The sequence below is a fragment of the Spermophilus citellus genome (genome assembly GCF_964194105.1).
Source record: "Spermophilus citellus genome assembly, chromosome: 10".
Taxonomy (NCBI): domain Eukaryota; kingdom Metazoa; phylum Chordata; class Mammalia; order Rodentia; family Sciuridae; genus Spermophilus; species Spermophilus citellus.
This window is the reverse complement of record NC_138197.1, coordinates 82,137,919-82,152,203: the sequence shown is the minus strand read 5'-3', so window position 1 is coordinate 82,152,203 and position 14,285 is coordinate 82,137,919. Positions and strand designations below refer to the sequence as shown.

Genomic DNA, 14,285 nt, shown 5'->3' with positions numbered 1-14,285 from the left:
TCTTGTTGAATTTTAAAAAATCCTTTGTATATTTTGGATAACAGTCATTAATCTTTTGCACGAATTTTCTCCCAGGCTGTGGCTTATATTTTTATTCTCTTGACAATGTCTTTTGCAGAGTAGAAATTTTTAACTTTAATGAAGTCCAGCTTATCAATTCTTTCATGGGTTATTTTACATTTTGTGCACGTGACTCTTTTCCTCTTCTACCTTCTAAACTCCTTAAAAGCAGGGACAGCGTTCTCTTGACCATATAATCCAGGATATAGCACATGCCTGGCACTTAACTGGTACTGGCTGAATCCCCAACCTGTGAAGGAGCTGACAGTGTCTCAGTCAGTGGTGGATTGCAGATGAGAGCACACATTTTCGTACCTGCTGACCAGAGATCCTTCTACTCTTTCTGCTTCTCTATCCTAATTTGAAATTCGCTTTCTAAATGAATCCTGAAGCCATATTTAAGAGGATATTTTCAGAAGCTATCAATAACAACAAATAAAGCTTAATTGATACGACAGTATAAAATCCTTGCTCAGTGAATGAAGAGTGCAGAATATCATTTTTCAATGAGCCTCTACCATTTTTTTCTTCTAAACCCTAAAAGAAGCCTCATCTAGACTTTCTTAATAATCTGACTAAGGATTTATATCCTTTGATCTAGAGTGACACTCAGAACCTGGATGTTTCTTATTGAAGTTGCTCAAGTGTAGAGAAAAGATAACCTAAATTTGCTTTTCATGTCAATCACTGGGAACAAAGCAAACCTTCCATGTGTGAGAAAAGATCCTGTTGGATTGTAATTGGAAGGCAAAGATTTTGCTCATTCTTGAATAATACCAATTCCTTATGTTACTGGTCTCTTACCGGCTTCAAAGAACTCACCAGATGTAGAAAATCTCTTAGTATATAGAAGGGTATGGAGTTATGAATCTGCCTAATGATATATACAGAACAATAGAAATTCAGCCTTCTTTCAGGGGATAATCACTTTCTAAAATTTATTGCACACCATATAATAAATCTAGGAATTGAAACACTCAGAGATATTTCTGATTTTGTAGTTAAGGAAACTAAAGTCCAAACAAATGAAGCGATTTCTCAAAGAATTTTTCTGACTGACTTGGGACCAAAGGCAAGCTCCTCCTGGAGCTGAGTCCGATGCCACACTGCTTTACTCCTGAGCAGACAGTCATCCATGCCATTGCAAGTTCCTTCCTTGACATATACATGCTTTTAACTGACATCACAAATTTTCCTTTACTATATGATTTTAAATATTCTACTGTCATCTATATTCAACTTCCTTATTTTATATATAAATTGTGACTTTAGGGGCATTAACCGACTTGCCAAAGGTTAGACAATCATTTTGTGACAGTGCTGGATACAGAAGTGGAGCTTCTGTTCTCCCAGTTCAGGGCTTACTGAGTGGATCTCCTCCTGAAACCCCATGTGGCTCTCCATTGTAACCAATTAAGCACATGTAAACACATATCCACAAAATTGCAAGTCAAGTGTTTTTATAACTTCCAATAAGTTCATCTAAGCCTGATCTGGAAAAATTATTAAATTCATTGGTGTTTTTTTCCCCCTCTCCTTTGAGAATCCTTGTAGTAAATCATTTATTTATTTATCACACCTAATGATTTTATGCATCTCAAAATGTGCCTCAAGCTGGGATTCAGAGATTAAAATTGTAGATTTGGGCCTTAAAAATTTCTAGGAAGAAACAAAGATATAAAATGTAAATATAGGGGTGTGTTACTGGTAGTTCAGTGATATAATGCTTATCTAACATGCTCAACTACTGGGTTTGATCTCCAGCATTGCAAAAAGAAAAAAAAATAAAGTACCTATAGAAAACTCTTACAGCTGTTACAGAATAGGTAAGAAAGTGTGTATCAGGGCAGGGAGTGGTTCAGTTCTACCTGAGGGCTTAATTAACGCCTTCATAGAGAGGGTGATATGATACTCTGAATCTTGAAAGTTGAGAGAGGAATTTTCTGGGCCTAAAAAGGAATCAAGGATTCAGGAAAGGAGAGAAGTGGTCTAAGATATAGAGATGAAGGTTTCCTATGCGTATGATTCTGAAAATAATTTTTGTGTGGCTTCAGTATAGATGGAAACAAGTGTTTGGGAAAGTGAGGCTGGAAAAGTCAGACCTGAGCTGATGGGAGGATACTTGTAGTATCCACAGAGTTAGAAATTATTCTATGGAAAATAAAAAAAAAAAAACTAAAAAATGCTTCTATACCATGCATTTATTTTTAGAAAGATCTAACATGGTAAGGTTTGTGTTCATGCATGTGTGTGTGCATATAATACACGTGTGTAAGGAAACAAGCTAGCAAATAAGGAGTCCAGAAAGGTGACTTTTATGTTATGCAAGGAAAATATGCTAAGGATGCACAGACTGGGTCAGGAGTGAAGTTGAAGAGGAGAGAGTGAAGGTAAGGATGTGTATATGTACAGGAGGCAATGTCAAAGGCATCTGGTGACCAAACAGATGTGGGCAGTAGGAAATGAAAGTGATATTAAACTAGAAATTAAGAGAGACAAATTCTACTATATATCCTTTACTCTCTAGCTTTGTGATTTGGAGATATCTCTCTCTCTCTCTCTCTCTCTATATATATATATATATATATATATATATATATATATATATATATATAAAATTTTTGTAGTTGTTGATGGACCTTTATTTTTATTTATTTATATTCAGTGCTGAGAATCAAACCCAGTGCCTCATACATGCTAGGCAAGCACTCTACCACTGACCTGAGCCCCAGCCCCAGCCCCAAGGTTTATATCTTTTAAGCAAAAATTTCTATTTTGTAAAATGCCAAGGTATTTTTTAAGTCTCTAAAAATCTATGCATCTCTCTTAGATATCTGAATTTTTAAAATACATTTATTTGGATCTTCTTATTTCATAATAATTATCACTAAGTTTTTATTAGGTCTATTATGAGTGTTGACTCAGTTAATCCTCATTTCAATCCTTGATGGTAAGCAATATAATAAATCCCATCTTACAGATGAGGATCTGAGGCTTATAAAGATGAAATAATTTTCTCAAATCACATCTGTTTCCTTTGTCATTTTCCTAAGAAGGACTTGGGTGAAGTCCTTCACCCAACTCCTTCCTAAGTCCATTAATAGGAATATTATTGGATTTTAGTTAAACTAAAGGTTGCTATTACAATGGATAAACCTCAAAATCATTAGCTTAGTGTAGCTTAGCTTAAGTCCTGCTCATGTGAAATCTAGTTGGTAGCAGGGTGTGGGCCACCATTTAGGGATGTATGCTGATATATCATCATTTAGGGATGTATGCTGATGGGTGGCTTTGCTATCTTCTCCACATGGTTTCCAAGGTCACCCTCAGCATTGATCTCTATCTGAATGGGAGATTTTACAGGCCTGGTCAAAAGTACAGCTCACTTCTGCACCCATTCCATATGTAACACCCATACCCCATTGCAGGGAGACCAGAAAGTGAACTCTGGTGTGTGAACCCAGGAGTTTCATACCTAAGAAGGCCATCTCTTTGAAAATTGGAACTTCCTTCAACCTAGACCATCTGACTTAAAAACATCAGGAAAACCACTGTGTTATATAACATTTTGAACTTAATCTTTACCTTGGAAATACATTAACCGAGCTGTTTTTTTACATAAGCAATGTGAGGATGCAGGTTGACATTATAGTAAACTTTATACCATGTAGTCAGGAAGATTCATGACCTCATACTGTTAAGAAATACATCCAAAATATAAATTTCAGAAACTCCTTTCTCAGTTTCTAATTAAATTCAATGACTTAATGAAATTAATTTGTGTTTGAAGATACTGAAAATATCTTTTATGCTTTGACTTTCATTTTCTGATAGGTCTAATAGATTCCTTCATTATAATGAAACTTTATCATTTCATAAACTTACAGAATTTTTGAATTGGAAGAAACCTTTAACACTAAATTACCTCTAAATATAGTCTGATTTCTTCATACTGCAGATAAGGAAAGAGACCTAGAGACCTAAATAACTTACCCGCAGTGCACTCTTCAGGGACAGAGAACTGCACACAGGAGTCTAGGTCCTCTGTTTTCCTTTCCACTGTTCTTTCTATTAATTGTGTCATTTCCCCAAGAAGCCTCAGGCTGCACTGCCCTCCTTCCTGGAAACAGCTATAGGGATGTTATTAATCATAAAGAACAATGTGATTCTTATAGTGCTTGGGAATTGGGGATGTTCTAAGTATTTATATATTTTTTTGTAATTTAGGAATTAGTGGAGAATCTTTTTAACCCTTGTCATTACAAAAATTATATATATATATATATATATATATATATATATATATATATATATATATAAAATATGTGAACATACATATTAGTGGACTGTTTTTCCTTGATTATAATTTTAAATGTCTTTGGGGTCATTATTTGAAATATCAGTTTTCACTATGAGTTTTCACTAGCAAATAGGACTATTGGATTTAGATTTTCCTGAATCCTCTTTTGAAGGCAGAGATTTCCTTCTTAAAAGAGGAGATGAAGAATACTTCTAGATCATGATTAGTTTTTGTTAATTATAATTTTTTTAAGAAAGAAATTTTTTAGACAGCACATTTTTGGGTCAAGAAAAAGAGATATCATATTACCTCAGGAAGAAAAGGAAATCATCAAAATGTATTCAATAAAATATTTAAAGGAACCCAGGAAAAACTTTCCAGAAGGGGTGACATCAAGGCATCTCATTGGCCTGCCTGCTGCCTTACCTCTGGTCTCTTCTCTTCCTGAGCCTGACCACTCCCTCTGAGACCCACCCCTCATCCTCCCAGGGAGCTCTCCCTGCCTTTCCTGACTCCTGATGCCTGATGACCTGAGGACCTCCAGCTCACATGTCCATTTCCACATGACAGTTATGTAGTTTTCAGTTCCTATTTCCAGAGAAATGGATTTGATTGGTCTAATAGCGTTTTTCAGGGGAGTCCTTACAGTTTAAGTTGACCAACAGTTTTTAAAAGGACCACTTTTCTTTTCAGTTCACCTTTCTCAACATCAGTTTTTACTAAAAATGTGGATGTGGAAGATGTTTGAGATTGAGCCAAGGGGCAATAAATCTAAACATTCTCACAGGAGCGAATCTCCCTCTTTTCTTTGCCTTCCTCTTAAAAGTGACTAGGAACATTCTCTGTTTGAGAGTTTGCATTTGTTAATAGACCCCCACACTTTTAAAAGGAAAATTTAAGTTATTCTTTAGTTACAATCTTTTTTCTCTCAATAATTGTATTTCATTTTATTCTGTATAAAAATAGTGGTACCGTTTTAGAAAACAAGATGTGTAAAAATGTCATTGTCACTCTGCTCTGCTGTTTCCTCCCTGACCTGATCATCCTGACTTCCTACATTATGGGAACTTCTGAAATTTCATTCGGCTTATTTAAATGACCATTTCTTTTAATTAGATTGCTTCAGCATGAAAGTCTAAAAATATGCCCCACTTTCTCATCTAATGAATAAAAGTGAGAAATTAGCTGTCTCAAAAGTTTTTGTTTCAGCACATTTTTTTCCATTCAAAGTGATTTACAGCAACCCAAATTCACTAACTAGCTTGTATTTCAGATGCCTATTGGTGCATGTAGGTGATGCTTTATTTCTGCTTAGAAGGTGTAATACCGACTCTCCAGGGAGCTAGTCAAGCCGAATAACACTATTAAATAGGAGTGTATGAAGACAAACAAAATTTCAGAATCAATGAGACAAATCAGAATACAAATAAGAACTGAAATCTAATGGAGAGGAAATGGGTAGGAACAAATTCACAACTGGATACTAAATTTACTCTCTTCTGTGGCTCAAGTGTCAGATTGAATTTTTTTTACATACATCTTACATCAACACAATTACGTATATGTAGAGAGAGTTTTTGAAATATGAAATTAGAACTTCCGTAACAGTCCCTAACAGTCACATCTTTGTAGTTATATGGATGCTATGCCACTTTGACATGCATTATTTATTCTAATAGTAAAAGTAAAGATAATTAACATTTAAGTAATACTTTATAATTTTAAAGCAGTTTCACATTTGGTCTTCACGAGGACTCTATGGAATCATCTTGGAAATGAACAAATGAATTCTTTGAAAGTAAATTAATTCACCAGAAGGTTCACTCAAGTAGAACATAGGTCAAGTTAGGCTTGGACTCAGGTAGTTCCCGGACCTATGTCCGTGTATTCTTTAGTAGTTTTTGTGGTGATAAAGTGAAATAATGGCACATGATAAATATTTTAAAATATTAGCAATTACCATTATTCCATAATTTTTTCTATAGTATATGAATTATTTTTTATATAGAATGTGGTATCTCTTGTTGTTTGCTAATGACTATTAACATAAGACCAGAAACCACTACTCAAAATCTGTGATTTGTATAAATGTTATTTTGCTAAAAACCCATTTTTCATACCTATGTACCTATGGTTGTTTCACAGGTAATAAATCAAATGTGGCATACTATGTATATATTATTAACTGAATGTTACTTGTTATATATAATTTTTAAAAATATATTCATATATATAAACTAAATGCCATTTAATTTGGTTTTCCTCTGGAAGTTTCTATTAGTCTATAAACAAGAAGTTGGAAACAAAAATTTTGGTAAAATGTCTTATGGGATTTCATGCCAGAATATACCAGTCATAATAATTTTGCATAACAGTTGGGAATCTTAAGGTCTGATTCTAAGGTCATGTTTTGGGAGCACTCTAGGGATAGCAGTCCCAAGGTTGAACTGAGATATAAAGGTCATCACCTTGAGAGGCAAGAGTTAGAGCTGGCTAAGACTTGCTGTCCCCGTTTCATGAGAATTTAATGAGACCTATATGTCTGTGTTGGCATTTTGCAAAAGTGTAGAAGCAACACAATTGTGTTTCTGCATCACATCCAAGGAGGAAAAATATCAAAAAGTTTTTTTGTGTGTGTGGAGAGGGAGAGAGAGACAGACTTGGGAATTGTGACATGAAGAAAATGGGTTGTTTGTTCTTTTTCATTTAAATCTTCTCCAGGGGGTCTTGCATCATTTTAACATGATGCTAAATGATCTTCTGTGAAGCCTATTCAGTTAATGTGGAAAGCCCTAATATTTGATTAGATTAGTTTATCATGAGCTTTGTCTGAATCTATATAGAGAATTCTAGCTTGAATTTCCTACCATCTCATTAACCTTTTACAGGAAAACCACAGGAATTAGTTTTTACCTTCTTAAATTGCTTGTTTACCATTTATTAAACCCATACCACATACTGAGAAGTTTACATGAAAAATTAGTCTTTGTCTACAAGAATCTTGTTATCGTAATAGGAAATTAAAATACCCAGCAGACAGATAAAGAAACTACACATTTACATACATACATATTTATGCACTTATACCATGCTCAGGTGAACTAAATTCTGCTACGATTGTTTTCCTTGTTTGGGATATCTCATATTTATAGACATATATGCAAATATTGAACAGTTGATGTTTTTGCTACCTATTTCTTCAAATTCTTTGAGCATAAAGGGTCTTCATCTATCTACCATCTGTGGAGATTTTTAAAATGTTAGTTCTCTCTCTCTTTTTCCCCACCAAAAAAAAAAGGTTTACACCGAAGTTTAATAAGAAGAAGAAAGGGCAAGAGTAATTTTCACAAAGTCCCATTTCTCTTCAGGAAACTCAGCCCGTGTTTCTGCACATTGTATTCATAAGCTGTGAGGAGAAAGGACAGGGCAGGAGAGTCCAGTATCTGTCAGACTCTGACTTGTTCTTCCTGGTTACCTCTACAGTTAACCTCATAACATTTAGTGTCATATTCTCTGAGGGGAGACATATTTCTTCTTCCCAATGTCGCTACCATATTATATTCTACCACATTATCTTCTCATCATTGTACCACGCCACATTTCACGTCATTTATCTTCAAAGAAGAAAGAAGCCCACTCTTCTCCAGAGTTCTGACATATCAAACCGAGCCAATGTAATTACCACACTGTAGGATAATTCCTTACAACTCCTCAAATTATATTAATAAATATCTAAGTATTTTAGCAATGTCTTTTTCGTCTTTATTCTTCATTGGGCTCAAATAAACTACAATGATCCAGATTTTGAGATAGTGGACTTCATTGACTTATTCTCCAGCTAACAAATTTGGAAAAGTACACCCTACTACTTAACAACTGGGGACCTGGGGAGGGAACTATTGTATAGACAAGGTAGGCTAGATTTGTGGCAATAACAAACTCCAAATTTTAGAGGTGTATAACAGTATCAGTTTCTTTCTTATTTGATCGTCGTGATGAGTCTTCATAGGGGAGACTCTGTTCATGTCTTTAACTCTGGGGATTCAAGTTGCTGCACTCTCTACTTTCGTGGACATCATTGGTCACTTTGGCTGGGGGAGAGAAACACATCAGTTCTTAAGTAAACTAGCTTTTTAAAAGCATATCACACAGAGAACTGATGACCTTTGCTTCCTCTCATAAATGCCTCATAGTCCTTTAGCTTTCATTTCATTGGGCCAAGTAAGTCACAATCCCACATCAATGGGATGGAGAAGTACAAAAGTACCTTGCATCCAGAAGGGAGAAAAACAGAACTATGTGGCAAAAAGCACTTACCATAGATACTTTATCTTACTATTTTCCTTGTCAGACAAGGTAGACATGAATGTTGGTGATGGCATTAAGGAGAAACCAGATGCAAAGTTTTCGTTCCTTCCTTCCTTTTCTAATATATAAGAAAATCTCCCTTCAGTGAAGATGGTAACATATCCTTGGTGCTACAAAAGATGCCTCTTTTCCCAGGGGAGAGATCAGAGGAGGCTTAGCATGTGCTCTCAATCATTGCACATTCAGCTACATTGGCTACCTTGCTACCCTGGGAACATGCCACACTTTTTCCTATTTCAGGGTCTTGAGATTTTCTGCTCCTTCTGTTTGGAATGTTATTCCTGACTTAGATCTTCATAATGGATACTTCCTTCTCAAGAGTCAACTGACTATCTCCTCAGAGAGATATTCCCTGAGACTGTCTCCCCACCCCCATATATATATGTACTCACACACTCCCTTTCTGTGTAATCACTCTCAAACATATTTTTTAAAAATCTTAAAAATCAAACATTAACTTACTTAATCACTAATTTATGTGGTTATACTTGTTTTCTTTCCTAGGAATAGAAGCTTTTCAAGGCCAGGGAGAGTCTATGTCTCTCCTATGTCATTGCTGCATCTCCAGTACTCAGAACCATGCCTACTTTGTGGTATTCACTCCTTTACAATGTGACTGAGTGCAGTGTAGAGGCACTATAACTTGTATGATGTAAAGTACTCAGGAAATTGAAATGAACTGACTTATCGTTAACTAAAACATATTTTCTAGAGCACATTTGATAATAGAAGTCTAGCTCTTAATTTTTTAGCTTTCATAGTCATAGATTTGTGTTTGAATCAAATATAGAGAACATCCTCATAAGAACAGTGGCAGAAAAATATTTGTAACTTTGAAAATAGTATCTACCTCTTAAATGCACTCTTGAGTGTTATGTGTGGTTTTAGTCACCTTTTTCACTACTGTGACTAAAAGATATGAACAGAACAATTTTAAAGAAGAAAATGTTTATTTGAAGGTTCACAGTTTCAGAGGTCTTAGTCCATAGAAGGCCGGCTCCATTCCTCAGGGGTCGAGGTGAGGCAGCACATCATGGTGAAAATGTGTGGCAGAGGGAAGCAGCTCACATGATGATCAGAAAGCAGAGAGAGACTCCACTTGCCAGATACAAATACATACCCCCAAACCATGCCCCAATTCCCATTTCCTACATCCACACCCTACCACTTCAGTGACCTCTCATTAATCCCTATCATGGGATCAATTCACTGATTGACTTAAGATTTTTACAACCCAGTCATTTCTCCTCTGAACTTTCTTGCATTGTCTTACAAGTGAGATTTTGGGAGACACCACATCTAAACCATAACGTGTCAAAGCTGTGTGTCACACCTGAGTTTTTTGATCTCAGATGGAAGAATGAGAGATAACTGATATGTGTGTGATTTTCCCTCTCTCAGTAAAATATAAGCTCTCTAACCTGAGCTACTATACATTGGTTCCTCTCATCTTCAAGAGCAAAGTTAATGTAATGCATGCTGTGCTGATCTCATTTATAATGGGTTTCAATATTTTTATAATTTTAAACAACTTCAGATTTCCTTCTTTTCTATTTAAATTTCTGTTTTTATGTCAATCACAGTTTTAAAATTTTTGAAACCATAATCTTCCAATGAATATTTGATTTTAAGCTTTTACATTTGTTAAGTTGTTACTTTTAGCCAAAGAAATTTATGCTTTATCATTTCCCAGAAGGATTAATACTTTGAAGAAGAAATGTGGGGAAAATAATAATGATAAAGACAAACAAAACCCTGTCAGAATGTGACAAGTGAGGTCCTAAAAATTCAGTCACCCCAAAAGTTCAGTAGCCTCACTTGGAGGTTAACAAAATAGATATAGGATGCTGACAGCTTAGGGGACCGGGTTCTAGGTGGCTGGCTGATAGATGTAATCCATCCAATTTCTGGCTACAATTGGTGCCATTTGGTGGTAGTTGTCACTCAAGCACAATGACAAGGAAATAAATGTCTAGGTCCCGAGACTGGCTGGGCTTCTAGGAAAATGGTGGTAATTTCTAGAATCACCCTCTTAGTTCATTTCCAGGGAAACTGTGCAGAAGAATGCTAAGGATATGGTATTCACACTCTGCCTCCTGTTTCCTGAGAATATTCTTTGCCTGGCTTCACACTCTACCTCTGAAGAAGAGAATAACTATTATCGGCACTCAACTGTTTTGAGAAGGGGGCTGACCTCAGCTCCACTGCAGGGTACCTTGTACAGGGTTTACTTTAACTTGATTAATATGTTGAACAAAAATGTGTGAAAAAAGTCATCTGCAAATTAATATACTTTTGATAGTTCCATATATTGCCTCTATATTTCAGACTGTTTTAACAGCTCATTCTAATTTGGTCACTAATTGTTCCTGCTTCACCGAGCATTTACTGACAGAAGTGGTCTCACCACATTTAGAAAAGAAATCAAATCTGCGTTATGGAGTTAGCATCATTGTTTTCCTAGTTTCATGCATGGTGGATCCCTTATAGAGCTATATTTAATGTACTTCTAATTAAAAAAGAGGGAGGGAAGTGTCCATAGCTTCCTCAACGTTGTTTTATCTTTTGTTTTTGTTTGCACAGCTCACCATGTTAAAACGGGAACTTGCGAGGTGGTGGCACTCCACAGATGCTGTAATAAGAACAAGATAGAAGAACGATCACAGACAGTCAAGTGCTCCTGCTTCCCCGGGCAGGTGGCAGGCACCACACGAGCGGCTCCGTCTTGTGTGGATGGTGCGACTTCTTCCGTTGCTCATTGTGGGAGTGTAGTGGGGACTGCTTGGTATTGGAGCCAACTATCATGTTGTCACCTGGAGTCAATCCTGGGGGACCACACTATGAATCACATGGCTGAAGTGAAGTTATTTAGGAGACATTTTGGAATCTAAAATCCTTTCGCTGGAGATATAAGATCTTATGCAGTTCTGCTATGGAAGGATTATAATGAGGTTCTGTTAAGTCAACATATTTCTTATTTTGATATCATGAAATATTGATTTTCTGGTGGATGATAAAGGGAGGGACGTGTAAAAATTAATTGCGAAAGGCAAGATGAAAATAGATTATTTAACACCATAGATTCCTAAATCTATAATAAATTGTTCTTAGGAATGGAAAAGTTAACACCATATACATGAGTGAATGTTTGGTTGTGGATAGAATTCACAAAAATATTGATTTTGTGAAGATGCATGAAAATATTAGTTCTTTTAGGATTTGCCTAATTATAGCATAATATAAATCTATAGGTCCATTTAATCAATGTTACCATAAACAGTAATTTGTTTGGTGATGTATTTATTGTGATGAGATCGGTGCTCATGATAAAAATAAGAAAAATGTGTTTAACTCCATTTAACAACCTCCATATTTTCATCCTATTGATAGGAAATATTACATTGATTTTAAACTGGTCATGTGTTCATTTTCTCCTGTTTGTATAAATCAGTGCATGGACATATCCCCACATAGTTTTATTATCAAAATATTTGTTTTCATAAAGCCTTTATTTTCACATGAAATATCTCTAACATTGTGGTTATAGTTAACACCATTGTATTTTTCACTTAGAAATTTGTTAAAACTGTAAATGTCAGTTCAATATGCTTATCACAATAAAAAAATTTTAAAGGAAAATTCTTTATAAATTTTTACTAAATATTTTTTTAGTTAGATCAGTGACTTTTGTTTCTACTTAAGTGTGTACCCAGACTATTCTAACAGTCCTTAATAGAAAACATGGAGTCAATTTTTCTCTCTGTTGTAGCATCTATAGTGGAACAGAAATGGTGGTGTCATATGCAGCCATGTTTGGAGGGAGAGGAGTGTAAAGTTCTTCCAGATCGGAAAGGATGGAGCTGTTCTTCTGGGAATAAAGTGAAAACAACTAGGGTAAGTGGAAATCCAGCATGGCAAAAGTGAAATATCTCTGAATCAATAGAGAATGGGACATATGCAGTAGCATCTGCAAGTGGTGGTTATAGAATGAGAAAGTGTGGTTTTGCATAGTGTGTTTCCATTTTTTCCTTAATTCATTTTTTTTCATAGTACATTTTTATTTCTGAATGACATCTTCTATATATTACCATCAACTCTCATGCCATCAGATAAATAAATACTGTTTTCAGATAAATAAACACTGTTTCCTCATGAGATACTGCCAGGAATGTGAACCCCTTGAGGATGCATGTTAAATGCTGGGAAGGTGACCCCAATTCTGATTCTTCTGATGTATAAGAAGAATCATTGCAATCATTGTACTGGTTACTGTGGAAAGTTTCACAATCAGGGCCAAAGTACAAAGAATATCCCTAAGACAGGGATGCATTTCAGCTTTGCAATGACTGATGTTGGGAAATAGGAAAGGAGTGAACAATCACTTTATTCTTTGATTTGTTAATGAGCCACATGGTTATTCTGGACCGGCAAAATATGAATTTGAATTTTTTTTGTAGAGTAAATAAAGTTTTGTTATACTGGAAAAATAAGGAGTAGCATAAATCTAAAGATTGGTTTATTTATGATACTGTTTGACATGTCAGTTTTTTAAACCTTGTCTGGACATATTAAAGAGATTATTTTATAATCTCATTTGATATATTTCAGTCAGTCAAGTAGTGTTTTCAATGTATGATGATCAGATATACAAAAAAAGAGATCAAGTTTCAAGTAGCACAAAAAGTAAGCATACTTTGTCAAGTTATTTTTTACTTTAATTTGTTAAATGTTGCCACATTTTTCCAAAATTCACTAAGTGCATGATCAGTAAATTAGAATAATTTTTATTCAGTGAGTTAGCAAAAGATATAATTAAAACTAATTAATTAAAAACATTTTGGAAATAAATTTCCTTGTAAGGTGTTTACACTATGAAATTATTTTCTTTTCCCTTAACATTGTTAGGTCTGAGTCTAAAATAAAGGTCATTGAAATTCACTGAAGATTTGAGATTCTGCAACAAAAATGAAAAAAATGGCAAGATCTCTTGAACCAAATTCTATGTTTTTATTACTTCAGTGAACAAGGGGAAGCTAACATTTATTGGATACTTAAAACATATGCTATATACTGAACAAAGTGCTTTAAATGAATTTGTTCATTTACTCCTCTTAATGGCCCAGTGAAGGAGATAATATTTTTATCTCCTTTATACAGATGAGTAAACCAAAACTTAAAAGAGTTAAGTGACTTCTCAAGAACATAAAGCTAATTATTGGGACATCAGAGTTTAAACCATACAACCACATTCCAAAACCTATTTGCTTAACCTGTATTTTGTACTTATAATTTAACTTATTCTTAAGTAATAGTAATAAAATTCTCCTTCATATTAGGTAGACCTTTAAAAATATCTTTAACTTTATGGATCATTGAAACAAAAAGGTCAAGACCATGTGATCCAAAATCTCATACAGAAGATTTTTACAAGAGCTGTTTCACTCCCTGTTGGCTATATTCTCAATGATCCAAAATTACAATGGAGTCTTCGCTTCACAAAGTTCTTTCCAATGAAATGAAACTATATGGATAGGAGACTGAGGACAATGAATAGGGA

At 34.9% G+C, this 14,285-nt stretch overlaps 1 protein-coding gene across 4 annotated transcripts in view; it reads left to right on the top strand.

Annotated features, from left to right (window-relative positions):
- TAFA2 (TAFA chemokine like family member 2) overlaps nt 1–14,285 on the top strand; it is a 368,454-nt gene that overhangs the window by 305,809 nt on the left and 48,360 nt on the right. For all 4 annotated transcript variants that reach the window (XM_081311269.1, XM_081311271.1, XM_081311270.1 and 1 more), the window contains 2 exons: nt 11,312–11,464; nt 12,498–12,622. In XM_081311269.1, coding sequence (XP_081167395.1) covers nt 11,312–11,464; nt 12,498–12,622 — 278 coding nt within the window. The remainder of the gene's footprint in view (nt 1–11,311; nt 11,465–12,497; nt 12,623–14,285) is intronic.